General features: G+C 33.5%; 1 protein-coding gene across 4 annotated transcripts in view; it reads right to left on the bottom strand.

The window, feature by feature from the left end:
- The window catches only part of LOC143223208 (dihydropyrimidinase-like), a 105649-nt gene extending 85695 nt beyond the window's left edge, over positions 1-19954 (bottom strand). Inside the window, exons 1-2 of one of the 4 annotated variants that reach the window (XM_076450817.1) lie at positions 19827-19954; positions 13591-13905 (exon numbers count right to left, since the gene is read on the bottom strand). In XM_076450817.1, the coding sequence (XP_076306932.1) occupies positions 13591-13905; positions 19827-19910 (399 nt within the window). In that variant the 5' untranslated portion in view covers positions 19911-19954. Of the gene's footprint in view, positions 1-181; positions 338-13590; positions 13906-19822 lie in introns of those variants that run through there. The other 3 variants (XM_076450819.1, XM_076450818.1, XM_076450821.1) reach the window with 3 other exon arrangements.
- Between the last annotated feature and the right edge of the window lie 1068 nt (positions 19955-21022).

Genomic DNA, 21022 nt, shown 5'->3' with positions numbered 1-21022 from the left:
TAATATCTTCGTCACCAACAGAAAGAAGATAGAATATAATGTTTGGGCCAAACACATAGGGTAAAGATATTATTCAATTTTCTTACATCATTTAAAGATAAAAAGATGTAAGTAACAGGGGAAGAGAAATAAATAGTTAATTTTATTCCCTGTCTATTAGTATTAATATCGTAAGTCCTACCTGTAAATGTACAGGAGTCTGAACAGTGAACACTTCGTCGTTCATGTTTGTTGCTTCTTGAAACGTCGTATAACAGTTTGATACAAGTGTTTGTGAGGTTAGGACTAATATTACCTGCCTTTAGTAAAAGTCCAAGAACCAATCAAAGACAAACAGATAAACGCCCACGTTATTTGTAAAGAAAATAAGGTGAGCAAGAAGTCTTCACCAACAGTTTCGGTGACGACGTTGTGCTCCGGCTGGTTAAAGTGTATCACTGTAGGCATATATATTAGCATGAATGTCAGGCCTACATTCATTACCATGTAGGTCTAGCATTGAAGGAATGTTTAAAATAGGTTACAAAAAGACAATACAACCGTGGCTGCGTGTGATGACTGACAACTTATTCATTCAAATCGTCAATGAATGTACACTTGAAGACATGTTTTTTTTTTATTTTGTAACCAAACAATCCAGTAAAAAAATGCATTACGAACACGATAAAAGAAAAGAGCTAGAGGCTATAAAATATATTTACGTTTACAACATACGAAAATGTGATACGTCACATGTAAGCAAACGCTTCTATTATTATGTTTTAGTAGGCAGAAAACGAAATCGACACTTATCAGATTTCAACTTTATGGCGTGAAAGATTAAATATGAAAATAAGTCTCTTAATTATCAATTTTGTGAGGCTACTTCATTGTAACAAATAAACATGTGCAACAAAAACTAGAGAAAACAACACAAAAGTCCAAAGTAATATATGTATTAACAGAGTGTATGTATGAAAACATAATATACTGATTATATCACACACGTGCTCTGCTAAACAAGCAGTGGGGACAGGAAATACGTTCCATTGTGTTATTAATCCAATAATAGACAACAACACGTAAAAAAGCACGGAGGCAGAAAAAAAAATATCTAATGACGATTTTTACGTTGTAGAAATTCAGTTACTTTTTCGAACTAGCTCGTAGTGCCATCTTGTAATGCTAACAAGTTATTATGTCATACCTATTGACATTAGAAAAGTGACACTATCATACGAGTTAGTTAGTCACGACTTCGTTGATCTTGTCATTTTAAAATATTAGTAATTTGTCACTTGTCGAACTAAGACATTAGTGGTGTGACACTGTTGTACAGAAACATTAGTGTATCATCCAAACATCTAATACGTGTATGTTTCTAATAAATTAATAATGTGGCATCTTTTCGTATTACCAAATTATGTATACGCTACCAAGATTGCAAGAAGGTGCTGAGGGTGTGGTAGCATCCAGTGGCTTGAAGTGGATGTGTACCGTGCGCCTGTTGTTTTTATTAACATATTTTAATACAGTAACAACAATCGAATATACAGCTTTCATCAAAAACAGGGTTTACAGTTTTGTTAAATGGCTTTCAGCTCTGTCGCGCTCCCTATTGGCACAGCGGCATGACAACGGACCTGGTGTTTCAGCGGCAAGTCTGACATTTTAAACTCTAATAATCGGGTTTCGATACTCGCGGTGACTACAACATAGATAGACTATTGTATAACTTTGCGATTAACGACAAATAAAGAAGCATGGTGCTACAACACAAACACGCGGGAATAAATAATTACCCAGAATTACAGTTTCTAGACACGTAACTATTGATTGTTTTTGTTGTTTTGAAATTAAGTACAAAGCTACACAATGGGCTATCTTGTAAGAAACTCCGAAGCGATATTCAACTATTATGTCTCCAGTTTACATCAATTTCTCTATTTTTTTCCTCTTATTAATCGTACTCCGAAGGTAGCAGATTCGAATCCCCGTCCCCCAATCATGCTCGCCCTTTCAACCATGTGAGCGTTATAATGTGACGGTCAATCCAACTATTCATTGATAAAAGAGTAGCCCAAGAGTTGGCGGTGGGTTGTGATTACCAGCTGCGTTCCCTCTAGTCTTACACTGCTAAATTAGGGACGGCTAGCGCAGATAGCCTTCATGTGGCTTTGCGCGAAATTCAAAACAAAACAAACCTCTTATTAATAACGATATTAGTGTCCTTCAGGGAGGGGTGGTTAGCCCTATACTCTTCATTGTGGATGTAAACAATGCCACTGAAGGATCCAAATCATGGATTCTCTTCACAGTTCGCAGATGATGTGGCAGTCTGGAAAAGTGCCGCAACACCCACAATAACAGCCACTAACATACAACCACAACTAAATAGAATAAGTGAATACTGTCAAAAATATAGAATAAAAATAAACACAGCAAAAACACAACTCGTAGTCTTTACGAAATTGACAAAACACAAAAAACAACAGCCAGAATTACATATGAATGGCACTCTACTCCAGATTGCCCCATCGGCAAAATTTTTAGGTCTGACCTATGATTCAAAACTAACTTGGATCAATCATATTAACGAAATTAAAAATAAAGTCTGGCGAAGAACTAACTATGCTAGGAATCTAACTGATAAAAACAGTGGAGCATCTACAGATAACATATTAAAAATCTATAAAACATATATTAGACCAGTAATACATTATGCTGCTCCAGCATGGATAACTGCAAGCAATAAAATAATTAAAACTAAACTACAAACAATCCAAAACACACTCCTCACAAATGCATACAGAGTTCCAAGAACTACATCATCTCAAATCATACGTAAGTATTCGAACATACCAACTGTACCAGATAGACTCCTACATAGTACAATAATGTACTTGGATAAGAATTGGATGAAAAACGAATTAGTATGCGAACTAGATAGGTACCTCATACATGATGAAGCTAGGCCTAAATATCTCTCTCCAGTTAATTTATATTCTAAACATAAAAATAAATAAATACATTAAAAGAAATAAATAATAATAATAATAAATAAATAAATAAATAATATATAAATAAATAATAATAAAATAAATAAAAATAATAATAATAAATAATAATAAAATAAATAAATAATAATAATAAATAATAATAAAATAAATAAATAATAATAATAAATAATAATAAAATAAATAAATATTAAATAATAATAATAAAAAAAATGCCACCAACAAACTTGACATTCTGCTGATAGAATAAAATAATAACTATATATATGCCACAATAGATGGACATTGCCCTGAAAAGGATCAAAATAATATTCAGTTCTTTAATTACAAATACCAATCTGTCAAGAACATAAGTACGGGGGAGGAGGAAGAGGTCATAGAGAACCTGACCCTCCAGGTTGTGAACTTTTCTTACCCAAACACTGAGAAAGAGAGAGAATAACAATATTATAAATCATTCAGGAGGCTATCTATTCTGATTCTGTATACGGTTTTAAAAGAAGGAAATGAATATCCTGTTGTTATTTGTTAGCGTTATTCTCAGATGTAACATAGTTACACAATGTTTATATTTCATCAAGCGAGCTTTAATAACTTCCAGTTTGTACTTCATGCACATGATTTTAATATCTTAAGAGTTAAGATGGAGTTTTTTTGGAGCTAGATTTTGTTTATTTTTTAGGTATGGAAATTAAAACTTTTAATTAAAATAAAGAACAAAACAACAACGTTTCAACTTGTGTAGATCATCTTCAAGTTAAGATTTTTTTCTACACTTTATTTTAATTAAAGTTTTGATACCCATATCAGCTGTCTTGAGAATACATTTTTACTTCAAGTGGGTTTCTCGTCATCATAATTAACGTTCAGTAGACCAGAACACCAGTACCTGTTTACCGAAGCCCATTCTTCTAGTGTATTTATCTTCACACATAAGTTTCATTTGCCATCTGAACAGTGTGTGAACACATTAGCTTTCAGTTGAGACGCCCACTCTTATTTTACGTTAAGGTAGATTTTATTGTATTTCTGAGAAGACAAAAGTCGATATGACTGAATGATAGTTCTTAAGCCTTTTGGAAAAGTGATTTTTTTACTTACGTGCATTACTTTGTCTTAATTGAAATAACTGATAAATTAAATGACATATTTGTTCAGTCAAGGAAATTAAAGATAGTTTATTACAAAGAATAATCGATACAACACGATAAACATCGTATATTCAAAGAGGTATTGATATAACACGATAAACATCGTATATTCAAAAAGATATTAATATAACACGATAATCATCGTATATTTAAAAAGATATTGATATAACACGATAAACATCGTATATTCAAAAAGATATTAATATAACACGATAATCATCGTATATTTAAAAAGATATTAATATAACACGATAATCATCGTATATTCAAAAAGGTATTGATATAACACGATAAACATTCAAAATATTAAATAAATTTATAATCGAACAAGATGAAAAAATAGACAAAATTTCCAAAATCTCGATATATTATTTTCGAGCAATCGAAACACCAAACAGACCAGGATCGTGGGGAAGATTGAAGAGTATTTCTTGTTATTTTCTCAAATAAAATTAATATAAACTAGTACAACTTGCTTAATTTTTTAGTCTATCGAATTAAGGTGCTTATATTATGTCAGATTCGGTGTTATAGAGTTATTAACCACACATCTAAAGGCATGACTAAATACTGATCTTTAAACAGATTCAAACTCATCTGGAAGAAGACGACAAAGTTACAAACAGCCAAGACGTTATCCTAGTTTAAACACCTGTAACTATTACCACACACTACACAAACTTCGTGTAATCGAAACGGCAGAGAGTGAAACGTCATATCTCCATCCTCAACTATTTCCAAAAGTAAACACTTAAATACGTTTCAACATCATTTGATTTGGAATTAAACACACATCAAATTAAGGATGCCTTTCAGTCAGTTATTTCCAAAAGTAAACACACTTAAAATTAAGTACGTTTCCAGAATTACACACGTTTTATTAGGTACGTGTTCCAGTGTTTGCTATTTTAAGAATTAAACATGCATTTTACCTAAATACGTATTCAAGCGTCAATTATTTCCATAATTAAACGTACACGTTTCTTCTAGACTATGTTCAACTGATCTCTGAAAATGGGAGATTTACATTTATCAAAAACTTGATGTGTCAATCTCTTTAACTATGCTTTATCTGTAATTTCATCTTACGTGTTTTTTAAATAAAATTAACATATTATATTTTATTTCGTACTTAGTCCCCCCAGTGGCTCAGCGGTATGTCTGCGGACTTACAACGCTAAAAACTGGGTTTCGATACACTGGGTTTGTATAGCTTTGTGCTTGATTCAAAACAGCAACAATTTCGTACTTAAATGTCTTTTTTATTTCTTTTGGCAAAATCACATTTTACAAACGATTTACAAAACAATAAGTTATATAGTGAGATAATCCTTGGATAAACATAAAGAAGTCGCTGCTTAGTAATGGATTTAATTCAATTGTCATCTTTACAACAATGTCCACTTCACATGTACAAACTACTGTAATCTAAATCAAACACAACTTAAGTGTGAAAAATAGTTGCGACCAGAAAGGGATTGAACGTGCGACTTAAAGGAATGAAGTAAAAACTGGCGGTCAAATTGGTGGCTACACTTATAGCATTGATAAGAGATTTACAACAAATATATATTCATTAGTTACTCAGACCTCGTTTTTTGTTTAACTTAGGATATAACTGTGGGTAAAACAGAATACGCAGTTTGGCTAACTATTGTTAACAGCGAGAAAGACTTTCCAAAGATATCTTACATCAGAATCGATCAAAAATGGCATTCGAAACGAAATGTATTTGCTTAGAGTTGGAAGCGTATTATATACTCTGATGAGGTACGTTGTGCAATACTGGCGATACAGTAAGTATAGAAAGATAGTTAAAAGATATACTATATCCTGTGGTTTCGATAATGCAGTGTATTAGAGGTGGTATAATAGTGTATGTAACATCATCGTAACTATATTCGGTTCATTTGATTTTGAAAATGGAGAATACAATTGAGAGAAGGGATTTTAATGAACTGGTCTGTCAGTGTTCATTGATAATTTAAAGAATGACCATGTCAGTAACATGTATAGATGTTCGGGAGATTATTAATAATTAGGTGGACAATATGGAAAATGACAATAAAATAAAATAACATTTCTCATTATTTTAACAATGCCATTTTTAGTACGAAAGACGAACTTCGTGCGTTCGGTAACTTGCTTAAGGTTTGGAGAAATTAACAACTTTTATCGTTAAAATTTCAGTTATATGAACAGATCTTTCAATAAAAGGAATGTCTTAAAATTTTGTTATAAGAATGTTACTATTTTTGTTTGTTTTCGAGCAAAACAACAAATCTGCGTTCTGTCCATAACGGGGAAGAGAACCTCGGATGTTAGAGTTGTAAGTCCGTAAACTTACTGTGGGACAACAAATGTTTCTTTGTTTTGAATTTATCGCAAAAGTGCACGAGAACTATTTGTTCTAGCCGTTCCTAATTTAGCAGTGTAAGACTAGAGGTAAGGCAGCTAGTCATCACCACCCACCGCCAACTCTTGGGCTACCCTTTTACCAATAGTTGAAAGGACAAGAGTGTTTTGGTGTGATGGGAATTTGAACCAACGACCCTCGTATTACGAGTCGAGTGCCTTAACCGCCTGGCCATGCCGGGCCCTTTCTACTATGATCAAATTAGATTGTTTTTTTCCGTATCAACAATATTCCTTTTAATCGAAGGTCGCTTATACTACCAGCCCCTCTTGTAAAAATAAATAAATAAATAGAAACTAACTAACTTAATACTTTTTGGATTAAATCAGTTATGTAGAAAAAGAACTAGACAAGATCAGAGTTTGATTTTTCGTATATATGTCACTGAATTTCAGTCTTTTAGATCATTTTAATGAAGTTTAACTACATAACGCAATGGAAAATGTGATAAATAAATGTCGTGACACATTATTGACTTTTATCACTTGTATAGTTCTTCAAATCAACAAAGACCAGAATAATAATACATTAATATATAGTTATATATTTCACCATACTAAGTGTTAATGTAATAACTACTTGACTAGACTACTTCAATTTCACTGTAATCACCTCGTTAAATTAAATATTTCAAGCGTTATTAAGCCTTGTAATCATCGTGATAATATTTAATTAATCTTAATTAGCACTTGTCTGTCCTTGTCCAGTTCCCACCAATGCTGTGTTTAAAACTGAGATGTCATACTGCCAGCATTGTGGTAATTTGTCTTTTAAGTCTTTAACACTGTTTGTTGCAAAAACAAATACAGTGGTACCTCGGTTCTCGAACGACTCCCTTCTCGAACAATTCGGTTTTCGAACATATTGTTTGAGAAAAAAATGTCATGGTTGTCGAACATAAACTAGGTTCCCAAACCAAGCTGTCCTGGCCCGAAACTCCGAAATAACCCGACTGATGACCCGAGCGACCCTTCGATCATTTTCGGCCCACGCCAAGCTTGCCCAAAACATTTTACCCGCACCTGTCGCTCAGTCCACACCCCCGCTAAAATCTGCTGTGAACGTTCTCGTTTTTCTTTTTGTTTTTTTTTTAAATATTCTGATTAAATAAGCCACCATGGAGTCAAAGAAGGATAATGAAAACAGCAAACCAAAAAGAAAAGTTGTTAGAGCCACAATAGAGGTGATAGCGAAGTATGAGAATAAGAAGATCTCATAGCGAGTGGTGTTTGCGTGTCTGACCTTGCTACACCGTTTGGTATGGCGAAGTCTACGGTCTGCACCATACTGAAAAATAAAGAGATCAAAGGAGCTAGCTGATGTTGCAAAAGGAGTGACAGTGCTTACGAAACAAGGATCACAAACAATGGAAGAGGTAGAAAAACTGTTGTTGATTTGGGTAAATGAAAAACAGTTAGCTGGTGATAGCATTTCTGAGACCATCATTTGTGAGAAAGCAAAGCAGTTGCATGCTGACCTCCTGAAAAACACCCGTGAACGAGTGCTGATACAAGTGATGCCTTTAAGGTTAGTAGGGGTGGTTTGAAAAATTTAGGAAGAGAAGTGGCATACATAGTGTGGTGAGGCATGGGGAAGGTGCCAGGCAGAAACAAACCTCATTAGACAAGTTTTTAGTGAGAAATAGGTCCAGTGAGTCTTAAGCAGGTTGTAGCGGTGCAAAGAGACAGAAAAGAGAAAAAAATCCAGAAAGAGAGTTACCTGATGTTTTTATGGAAGGTAACTCCCCTTCCAAAGAATAATAACCCTCCTACACTCCACGTTCTTCACTACCTTTCAGTTACGCCATCAGCTCTCTTCAGCACAGGTAAAATGCAGTTAAATTTTCATTTATTGTTTTTTTTTATTGTGTTTATAGTTTTTGTGGTTGACTTTATGCATGTAAGTATTATTATACAGGTATAAATAAGCAATATTTTTACTTAAAATGCTTCATAATGCGTAATTTTTGGAGGCCTGTAACGGATTAATTTAATTTACAGTATTTCTTATGGAAAAATTGATTCGGTTTTCGAACAGCCTTCTGGAACGGATTCAGTTCGAGAACCGAGGTACCACTGTATAACAGTACCGTTTAAAATATTTTGAGGTTAATCGCATAGAGTAACCAAAAACCTGAGGATTTATAATCTGTTAAGAGTCCTCTACACCTATAGGGATGAATACACTCCCTGTAACCTAAGTTTTTATTTTTAATATGTAGTTCATTTCCAACCAAGAAAATAAGTTCATAACGGTTTCAAAATTTACAATATCAGGGGCAAGAAAATGTTTAGTTGTTTTATAAAATTTGTTACAAACTCTCTTACTTTTCACATTTAACAATAAATTGAAGGTGCTTATATAAATGTTTTAATGAGTAATATGTATTAAATAAAATAGTGCTCATATCACACATTATTTAAACAGAAGTATACAAAACGGTCATGACAAGTGTGTACATGTCTTGGAAGTGACTTGTCCATAACAAAATTTACAGAAACACAATGAGTTTCTTCATCAAATTGAACCCGTAATAAGGTACAGCTTTGACCAACAACCGTAAAGTTTGATGTATCCATATATTCACGGGAAGTTCAACGGGAGTCAGAAAGCACGTGAAACAATAGTTCAAGGAAGTCATTTAAAGTGAAACAAACGGAAATACACACGAAATAGTGTTCATGATATTCGTAGGTGTTGTTTTTAGGCTTTCTGAAACTTCAAATAGCTTTTTATTAAACTAGAGCATATACAGAAGATAAATAGTTTTCTACAGAAAACAAAAAAAAGTTATACAATCATCGTGATTTATAACAAGCAAAAAACAACAACAATAACACGATTGGCCTAATTGTTGAAATAAATATAAAAACTGTAAAAGCGAAATGTCCCGACGGCATGGTGATAGTAAGAGATTTGTGGGCCATTATTTTTTTATATAAATGTTTTTAAAAATTTGGTAACTTGTTTTCGGAAATTGGCAACATATTGGTTGTCATTTCAGTAATGGAACACGATAAGTAAGTAATGCACAAAACTAAATTTACAGAATGATAAGTAGCGAACGGACACTTTACCTTCTTAAAAACTGAGATATTGGTCTGATAGGTTCGGGTCTGGACGAAAGTTATTTAACGCAATTCCTCATTCCGTATACTATATATATAAGTTGTTTCAATACCCGTAGCGTGCAGAGCACAGATGGTCCATTGTGTAGGTTTGTACTGAACTTCAATCAAACATACATACCTTCATGTATTTTTATTACACTTCTTGGTCAGTACCTTATATCTTTCCTTACAGTGAACAGCAATAACACATTTTTAATGTTAACCGTATGTGCATGAGTGGAGGTTAAACTGTATATGCCACGACCTCAGTTTTAACGAGTGCCATTAAACATGGTATTACGTATTTTATATCAGATTTATCAACTGTTCATTTCACCATACGCTGCTTATTTAACGACAGTTCGTGGTAGAGAAGAATAATTACAAGATACAGTATACCGGAATACTGAAAAAATTGTAAATATGCATTTCAGTGGCAAGTGAGGTTATGCAAATATAATATGTGAACACAAACACTATTGCGCTCCGACGTGCCAGTGTCTGAGTCTGCCTGACATCACCAAGTCACAGTCGTATCTTAAATACATTTTTCACACACATATCTATTTTTTATGTATTTAAAGACTTGTACATTTTACTACAACGAAATTACTCGTTACCCATCCCTAAATAGCAGTGTAGGACTAGAGAGAAGGCAGATAGTCATCACTACCCATCTCCAACTCTTGAGCTACTCTCCTACCAACAAATATTGGGATTAACTGTTACATTCTAACGCTCCCACGGCTGAAATAAAAAGCATGTTTGGCGGGACGTAGATTCGAATCCATGACCCTCAGATTGCGAGCCGAGCGCTCTAACCACCTGGTCATGCCAGGCTCCATCTTTTGTACAGCAAAGTACTAAATTTGGAATTATATTCAATACTCTTCATCCAATTCATACACATTTGGTTAATATATTATGGTAGTTTCATCTTGTTGGATAGTGATGCTTATTACACATCTAGAAAGGTGTTTTTTGTTTGTTTTTACCTTCAATGCATGAAAACTACATATTGTTTAATCAAATAGTTTTTGAAATGCGCAATTATCCTATAGCGTAAAAAGATCGAAATTTGGCAAACCAAAATTTTCAAATATTTTAGAAAGAAATTCAATCTTTTTCACAGTTTCTTTAAAAAATGGTTCCTCATAAATTTTAGCAAAAAGTAAATCACTCTTGGGTTTGTTTTATTGCACTGGTAGTTTGTATGATAATTATTATTCACTGTCATGTTTGGGAAGTAGGGAGAAAATGCATTCCCCTCAAGTTGGTAAACTGGCAACATTTATTAGTTCAAACAAATGAATATATATTTTTTGTTTTTAAAGAAACATCGCATCTACGTCTTTCTCAGTTATAGGACACCTTTTATCTTTAGATTTGAAAAAGACTTACAGTGAATAATATTACAATTTGCGTGTGCATGCTATTATATCTATGAGCAGGAAAATATTTCTAATAATGATCCAAGTTTAGTTTGTAGGCACAATGCATTTTTTTCAGGTTTTTAGAATAATATGAGTGGGTAGGTGTCCACCGAGGGAATCGGACCCCTGATTTTAGGGTTGTAAATCCGACGACTTACAGCTGTACCAACGGGGTATAGGATAATGTGAAGTAAATCTGAAGTAGAAAAAAACATTTTGTAACTAAAACGTGATTATTGTAATTTTTTAGGTTTAGTTTATATCACCTTGAAGTAATAAGACTCAAGGATAATTGATTACTTAAGTTAATTCCGCATTTTTGATTCATTTACACCATAATTGAAATGTGTATAGGTCAAAATTTTGTTCTTACAAATCACTATTCTAAGCTTACATTGATATACTACAAGATAACACATAATTTTAGTGCTAAGAAGGTTAACTTACAAGTGATTCCATAAAAACGGTTTCATATTATTGGTAAAGTTAATACTTGAGCTTACAGTATTGATAGAGTTGATATGCAAGATGGTTCGGTTGTATTTCTTTGAAAGTTTATTTTATCAATGTAATGAATAAAACGTTTTAAATGATTGTATAGACAGAAAAATATACTCGGTAACGAACGCCTTCCCATTTCATATGTTGGATAGGCTAACATAATTGTACATTAATAATATTTCACAAAAGTTATAATCAGCTTTCTATAATTAAATTATCCAAGTAAATAGTACTGTGAGAAAATCTAAAGGGTGAGTGTTTAATATCTTAAATATTATTATATCATTGTCAGACTGATTTTACTAATTATTGTCATGTTAAAGCTAACATTTGGAGAACTCTTCAGAGATAAATATCTCTATACAAAAAGCCATTTTATAAAAATGTCGATTCGCTCTTTCATATGTAAACATCATTCTTAACTATGCTCTGCAACGAAACAAGGAAAACATAAAATACAAGTACTAATGAAACCTCTGATAGGAAGGTCAGCTGATATTTCACCAACAATGTTCAAGTGACTATACAAACAAAACACAGACAAAAGAACAACAGATTTTCGTTTTCAGTAAAGCTCAAACCTCTCTATGTACATTCAATCAGTATTATAGATTTTTCTTTGAAAATTATATATTTTTAAAAGATTCATTATAAGATCCAAAATACGTTATAAAATCATAACCTGTAACTTAGGTTTGTTTTGAAATTTCGCACAAAGCTACTCGAGTGCTATCTGTGCTAGCCGTCCCTAATTTAGCAGTGTAAGACTAGAGGGAAGGCAGCTAGTCATCACCACCCACCGCCAACTCTTGGGCTACTCTTTTACCAACGAAAAGTGGGATTGAGCGTCACATTATACGCCCCCACGGCTGGGTAAATTAGGAAAGCTGATTTTAATGTTAATGTTAATAGTATATTACGAAAAATATAATACATTCCAATCAAACACGACCATTTCCAATACTATTACTGCAAGAGACCAAGGAATGATATGACTATATGATTTTTCACTGCACAAAATCTCTTTTGCTTTCAGAGACCTCGCTGTTACCAAGAAAAGAGTGTATTTTTATTATTACTGTAGGTTTTAATAAGAATTAATACAATTATTATTACTGTGAGTTGTCTTATTTCATTTTCTCCACAGTGGAACAACAGTATGTTTGCAGAGTTATAACGCAACTATCAGGTTTCAGTACTGTGGGCAAAATACAGATAGTCCATTGTGTAGCTTTACACCCAATAACAAACAAACGAAACTTATTTTATTGGAAAACAGTGTATGCAATGAAGTAAATATTATGAAATTAGGTTTCCTTTTTATATTGTAACAATTCTCAACAATTAAGTGAAACTGCGTTACCGTAAGCCCTCTAATTATGTGTCAAAACCATACAGTCCAAACCGAAATCACAGCGATGGTGTTTTTCGATAGAAATTACGGAAGATTGACTTTTATATTAATACTAAAATATTATGCTTTAAGACTTAATCAAAACTTCAAGAAATGGCCATCAAAGTGTGGTCAATTGTGCCCGGATGACTAAAAATTATCTAAAGTAAACTTTTTATTTCGTTTGTTTGTTTTGGAATTTCGCACAAAGCTACTCGAGGGCTATCTGTGCTAGCCGTCCCTAATTTAGCAGTGTAAGACTAGAGGGAAGGCAACTAGTCATCACCACCCACCGCCAACTCTTGGGCTACTCTTTTACCAACGAATAGTGGGATTGACCGTAACATTATACACCCCCACGGCTGGGAGGGCGAACATGTTTAGCGCGACGCGGGCGCGAATCCGCGACCCTCGGATTACGAGTCGCACGCCTTACGCGCTAGGCCATGCCAGGCCGTCTTTTTATTTCGACTACATTTTCGTCATGCTCCACTTAACGATATCAGGACATCTAAAGTACATGTAGCGTTTTAAGAACCTTGAAGAAAGTGCTAACAATCAATATAAGATAATCAAGAAAATTATATTACCCTAACTAACCGTACACGAGACCATGGTTTAGCCTCAAAATCTGCTTTTTCTTTCTTAAAATCTCCTTCTTCAACGGTTTTCTTTGGTGACTGACCCATAGAGATTGGACCCTGTGCCCGTCTTCCTGGTTGATGATATGGCAAATCTTCACCAATCTTGATGGATTTCATCTCGTGAGGGTCAGAAATGGTAGAGAAAAGAGAGTTAGGTTTAACTCGCCTTTGCGGCGTTCCTTGTTGGTTTCCTGAGAATGGGGACATCGAAGACGTTGGATATGACATTTTTGATGAGGTAACTGGTTGATTTATGCTACACTTAAAAACAAACAAATAAAAGAAACATTTATAAATATTCTGGACCAGACATAACAAAATAATTAAAAGGTCGTTCCATTATGTTTCATCTTATCACGGCGAAATTTCTATGTTCTTACTTACGAGATTGGAATGGATAGCATTGTTATTTCTTATATAGAGTTAGACATTAAACACAGATTTTAATTAGGGAAATTAACTAAGAGTTTTCGTGAAAATAATTATAACAATTTATTTATTCAACCAGAATGGTCTTCATGAAACTTTGGATTTCTGGATACAATATAAATTATAAAAGGCTCATTTAAGAAAACTATATTGAATTGATATACTTACATGAGCATGTGGTTCTAAAGCTTTTCAGACTACAAAACCAATCACTAAGCATCTATGTATGATAACACTTACAATTTGTAGCTAAGTACTGAACTTTCGTGAACCTCTTCTAAAGTTTATAATTCGATGTGCTAAGAGACAGTTTATATTGTTGGTTTGTTACAGTTAGTATACCATAAACCTTGGAAACTAACTGTGATAAACGGTTACTAATCGGAAAACTACAGATATTTGACCAGGAACGTTTACAGAGTTTGAACATTACAAACAGTTTATTCCATGAATTAACTTCGAACTTTATTATTTCTACGAGGACATTAAATATATTCGTTGAGGAAAAACAAAACAAAAACGTGTGATGGGACAGCTACCTTACCTGTTAAGTGAACTGTGCCTATATTAACTCGAAAGTAATTCGCTCATCATGAACCGTCAATAAAATATTCAATTCCATACCAAATAGAATAGTTAATATTGTTTGAAAGTTTGTAAAACTTTTGTATATAAATAATTGTTTTTAACAACTGTTATTATAAATTGTATTGTTATTTTTAAATTAAATTTAAAATTATGTTGTTAAGAACAAAAATTATGTGTATCACTTTTCTTGCCAAATTTAATAAATTTGACATATATCGACAGTTAATTAAGTTCTAAATTAAAATTAAAATTTCCGTATATTTGAAATCGTAATGCGAAACATAATAAATCAGAAACTCGTTTGAGATTAATCAAAACACATGATAATAATAAATTGGGGGGCTCGTTCGGGAACTGAATCAGAGAAAAAATGTGATCTAAATTAAAATTGAAATCATGATTAAACTGATATTTATCAGTACCAACAAAATGTGATTATGTCTAATTATTAGAATTTTCTTAAATCACCCTCTCATGAGGGCCCGGCATGGTCAGTTAGTTAGGACACTCGAATCCCAGTCACACTAAATATGCTCGCCCTTTCGCCCGTGGGAGCGTTATAATGTGATAGTCCATCCACACAATCACATTATTTATTGGCAAAAGAGTAGCCCAAGAGTTGATGGTAATGACTAACTGCCTTCTCTCTAGTCTTACACTGCTAAATTAAGGACGGTTAGAGCAGATAGTCCTCGTGTAACTTTGAGCGAAATTAAAAAAAAAAGACAATAAACCCTCATTTTAACAATTATAAAGGTATAACAAGTGTGACGGTTTGAAATTGACAGAGTTTTAAAATTATGCTTTAAGAGATCAATGAAAAAATACGTAATATTGAAATACTAGTCAAATGATGATTTGTTATCTGAGGATGCATTATGGGAATATTCTAGCATCTCCACTAGCCAATCAGAATTGAATGACGAAGATAAGCTAAAACCCAAATGAATCGAATTTGAACAAGTTCGTATCGAGATAGAAAAGGAAATTAGGCTGAAAGAAACAAAAATTAGACTCAACTCGGATCGATTAAAGCAAAATGACAACTTTAAACTCAATCGATATGTTAAAGTATCACCATTTATTGACAATGACGTTGATAGATATTTCCAACATTTTGAGAAAGTAGCCCACTGAAAAATGTTCATTATTATGACAAATTGTTTTAACTGTTAAAGCACAAGAAGCTTATGCCGCTCTCTCTCTCTGTAGAAGATTGTAGGGATTATGATAATGTTAAAACAACTATTCTGAAAGCATGAGTTAGTACCAAAGGCTTATCGCCAAAAGTTTTGAGGTTATCGCAAGAAAGGTAACCAAACTTATATGAATTCGTTCACGAAAAAAAGGTTTGTTTTGATCTATGGTGTAACTGTATGCATACTGACAACAGTTGCGACAAGTAAGCCAATTATGTCTAATTGAGAAATTTAAACGCTGTACAAATGATGCCCTAAGAACTTACTTTGTTAAAAAAAAAGCTCAAACACTGCAGAAACATCTACTTTTCCCGATGATTACAGTTTAACACAAAACTACTTTTCAGAAAAAGAAATTCCTGCTAGTTTGGCAAAAAATTGTACCTGTTCAATCCACTAAAGTTGAGGATTCCTCTAAAAAAGGCAGCTCCTCTAGTCCGAAATCTTCAGACAGTTAGGATGAAACTTAACAAAAGCCAACAAAACCTGTCTGCCATTTTTGTAAAAATTCTGGTCTTGCTATGTCTGCTGTTGGTGTTCAAAAAAGAAAAAGAGGCAACACCTAGTGCGTTTTTATCCATACATGGACGTACTTTCAACAGATCACCTGATATTGTTGATTTGGCCACTGGTGAAAAAGGTGATGTACTTAGAAAGGAATTTAAACCTTTTATTTCTATTGATCCTGAGTATTTCACAAATGGCACTGCTAATTCCATATCCATGAGTATTCTATGCGGTACTGGGACGACACAATAATTGTTGTTAGAAGGTGTATTGCCTGTAGATTCAAGTTCTACCACAGGTGAGTCTGTTATTACTCAGGATATTTAGGGTGGCTTTGTTAATGTTCCTCTCCATAACATTTATTTAACATCAGACTTAGTTTCTGGACCAGTTGTGGTTGGAGTAAGTCCTGCTCTTCCAATTAAGGGTGTATCATTATTGTTTGGAAACGATTTGGCTGGGAAAAAAGTTGTTACCGAACCCAAAATGGTTAGCAAGCCGATCAGAGTTTCATCTAAGGATAGTTTTGTTGTTGTTGATGAAAATAGAGATGTGTTTCCTTCGTCTGCTGTGACTCAAGCTCAGGTGAAGAAATTAAGCAAAAATAAATTTATTCAGAGAACGATATTATAGATTTGTCTTAGACATGGTTTAGATTCGATGAGGATCTTGTGAATAACTGTCCTACTGACAATTCATTGGTCAGTGACAATGAGGATCGTGAAGTATCTGATTCATCAGGTGAAGTTCCGTTTGCTAGAAGCAATCTGATCACCATGCAGGAAAGGGATACACAGATCTCTTCACTGTTTAAATATGTACACCGAAAAGATGAACTGAAGAAAGTTCCAAATGGTTACTTTTCCATTGGGAAATATTTATTTAAATATTTATTTAACTAAATATGTGCAATATTGTGTTAAATGTACTTTGCAAAATTCTCACGTATTCTCTTATTTGTAGACGATTTTCAAGTGTAAAAATAAACAATGTGTTATGTGTGCAAATAAAATATTGTTGTCAACTGAACTTCCGAGAACATGGTCTAAAGTTTATAAATTGACGCGCCAAAAAAATAGTTTTTATTGTTGGTTTGCTACAGTTAGTATACTATAAGCCTTAGAAGCTATAACTGATAAATATTTACTAATAAGAAAACTACAGATATTTGACTAGGCACGTATTAATTTCGAACATTACAAACCGTTTAACTTTAGTGAATTAACTTTGAACGTTAGGATATTTCGTCGGGAAAAGTCCCGTGTGAATGTATAGCTAGCTTAGCCGTCAAGTGAACAGGAGATAAATTAACTCGAAAATAATTCGTTCATTATGACTCGTTGATAAAATATTTAGTTAATATTGCTTGTAAGTTTAAAATAACGGTTATTACAAATTGTGTTGTTATTCGTATATTAAAATATATTGATGTTAAAAAAGAAATTTGTGTGTATCAATCTTGTTAGTAAATATCATAAATTCAATACATATCGACATTTAATTACCTTCTGAATTTAAATTGAAATTTACGGTTATTTAAAATCATAATACGTAACATAATAAATCAGAGACTCGTCCGCGATAAATTATAATACGTAACAGGTTTTATATAAACAGGATCATATCTCTAGGCATGGCATGGCCAGATGGTTAAGCTGCTCGACTCGTAATCTGAGGGTCACGGGTTCGAATCCTCGTCACTCCAAACATGCTCGCCCTTTCAGCCGTGGGGGCGTTATAATGTAACGATCAATCCCACTATTCGTTGGTAAAAGTTGGTAAAAGAGTAGCCCAAGAATTGGCGGTGGGTGGTGATGACTAATTACCTTCCCTCTAGTCTTACACTGATAAATTAGGGACGACTAGCTCAGATAGCCCGCGAATAGCTTTGCGCGAAATTGGAAAAAAAACAAACAAACTTGCAACATCCAGTTCCAAAGAGGCTTTTCGCTAAACACCAGAGCTACAACAAACATTGTAGTAATCTAGACACTATATATATGTATATAGTTATTTTCACGAACAGCTGTTACTCTGCACATTTTTAACATTTTCAGTCAGTGTTAATAAACTTATTGAAACTGTCGTAAATGAAGTAAAGCGAATCGTGTAGTATGAAAAATAAATTATTATTTTTGCGTTGTTTTGAGTTGTGGACATAAAACATTATAGACATAGAACTGACAGAGTACTTTTTCGTTGTAGATAATATGAAACTAAGTCATTTACAAATTTTTAATAGAAATACTGCTTCATAAAACTGAGGTCATAGTTGTGTCTATATTGAGTCTGTTTGTTTGTTTGGGAATTTCGCACAAAGCTACTCGAGGGCTATCTGTGCTAGCCGTCCCTAATTTAGCAGTGTAAGACTAGAGGGAAGGCAACTAGTCATCACCACCCAACGCCAACTCTTGGGCTACTCTTTTACCAACGAATAGTGGGATTGACCGTCACATTATACGCCCTTACGGCTGGGAGGGCGAGCATGTTTAGCGCGACGCGGGCGCAAACCCGCGACCCTCAGATTACGAGTCGCACGCCTTACGCACTTGGCCATGCCAGGCCCCTATAATGAGTCACGTATTACAGCTATAAAACATAAGAAAACTCACAACTAACCTCTCGAACGCGTCAGTAAAACTGCCAGACCACACAGGAGGGGTAAACGAAAAATAAACAATAATGTTTGCAATCTTCAATTTCAGAAGAAAAATCATTCATGACAACTGGTGATGAGTGATATTTATTTCATTACTTTTAGAAAATATATCGAGATATCGAAAATTGAGGGGGGGACACCGTCGAGTGTCGAACGAAGTATGTACAGTTAAGTTATGTATCAAGTGTACAAACAAGTTTGTTGTGTTGTTGGAATGTTGAAGCTTTGAGCCACACAATGTGTATTTGGTATAGAGGGGATCTTTTTCAGGAAACTCCCATGCAGCGATAAGAAATAATCTTTTTTTTTCCTGCCATAAATTATAAAAGCAAAAGCGAAAAGTGTCTATTTCGAACGTTATGGACGATAATTAATCACATGAGTAAACTTGGATAAATATAGACCATTATGTACAAAAAGGGGATAACGAACGGTTGAACTTTGTGAAAAACGTTATATACTTTATCAACTTTCAATTTTTTTTATCCAGTTTTTTTCAGTAAATATTTTTCAAGATTTTGAAAATATATCGATATGCGTAATAATAATGATATCATAACCATAATAATAAACATATGGTTTTTACTTAATATATTTCCAGTTAATTACGTTGTTATGAAACTAAATTTAAATCATAAAAGCCAAAATGTGACACGTCATTATCTGACATCTGATCGTTCTTGTGTACAAACAAAAACTGACATATTTTAAATCAATGAACTCTGTTATAAGTATATATATATATAAAACAAAACATTTAGTTGTCCGCTGTTATAAGCCTTAAACCACGTGACACTCACCTTTTTCTTCAGAAAAATTTGTTCTTCCTTATAGCTCTCAGTCACACCGGGGATGATCGACCTTATGACACGAATATAATTCATAAAACCGCTTGGTAGAGGCGTAGGAACGTCAGAGCCCTCTCTTCTTCTTTAGGCTATTTAACGTGAGTGAGTCACGTGAGAAGTAGTATTGTGTATACATTATACAGGGTAAGGGCCTATTCAGTTTCAACTGCGCATCTCGGATGGTTAAAAGAAGAACCGTAGTTGTATAGATCATTATTGCGTTGCTGTGACAACAGCTGCCTTTTTCACTTATTCATTTGTACATATTGTGTTCTAGGGTTGAATAAGGTACACTATGAGCACCACTTGCAATACAATATTCGAAAAGTAATTTTATAGAATAATATATTAGCGCTTAGCACAAAAAAAAAAAAATCTTATTTCGCATTTAATAGATATACAAATTTTGTCGGTAAAACTGTTACCACATTGGTAATATAAATGTTTTAAGTGAAAACTAAATAGTAGTGTCACATCGCATTATATTATTTGAAATATGACTTAGCTCAGGACTATAAATCAAAGAAGAAATTAGTTTATTAATATATGTAGTGATATTAAAACTTATTATAACATATATATTCCGTATAAAGTTAAAATTGCATCACGAGAGATCTGCTTGAACACTGAGTGTACCAAGAAACAACTGAGAACTCTAAGTTCAAATATATATTGCAGAGACTAGAGTCGTGTGCAGATTTAAATTTGACCACTTTAGAAGACACGTTAAGTATATTTATTATGTATTTATATATCATACATCATATGCATAGAAAGCAACAGCATTACAATTACCAAAAAGACCGAGTTCGTGTACATAAACTTATTTCGAGAAGACACAGTTTGCTTTCTCTATCAGGATCGACACCTTAGTCTCTAAAACAGTAATGAAATCGGGCAGCAAGAAAGTCCAGAGGATCGATCGTTACAGACTGCATAACTATTAAGCAGTAACATCAAGAAGGTAGTCTTAACCATGAAATTAAATATGCATTAACATTTATTAGAAATCATCGGTAAGATGTTACTTAGAGCCGACCACTTTAATGTTCAAATGAGTAGGTTATGTATACCAGGTTAACTATCAGTTTGCATCACAATACACCCTTATCATTTAATGAACAAGTACAAATTTATAAATTGCACAT

This window comes from Tachypleus tridentatus, chromosome 8, assembly GCF_004210375.1.
Source record: "Tachypleus tridentatus isolate NWPU-2018 chromosome 8, ASM421037v1, whole genome shotgun sequence".
NCBI classification, from domain to species: domain Eukaryota; kingdom Metazoa; phylum Arthropoda; class Merostomata; order Xiphosura; family Limulidae; genus Tachypleus; species Tachypleus tridentatus.
This window is presented reverse-complemented; position numbering and strand designations above follow the sequence as displayed.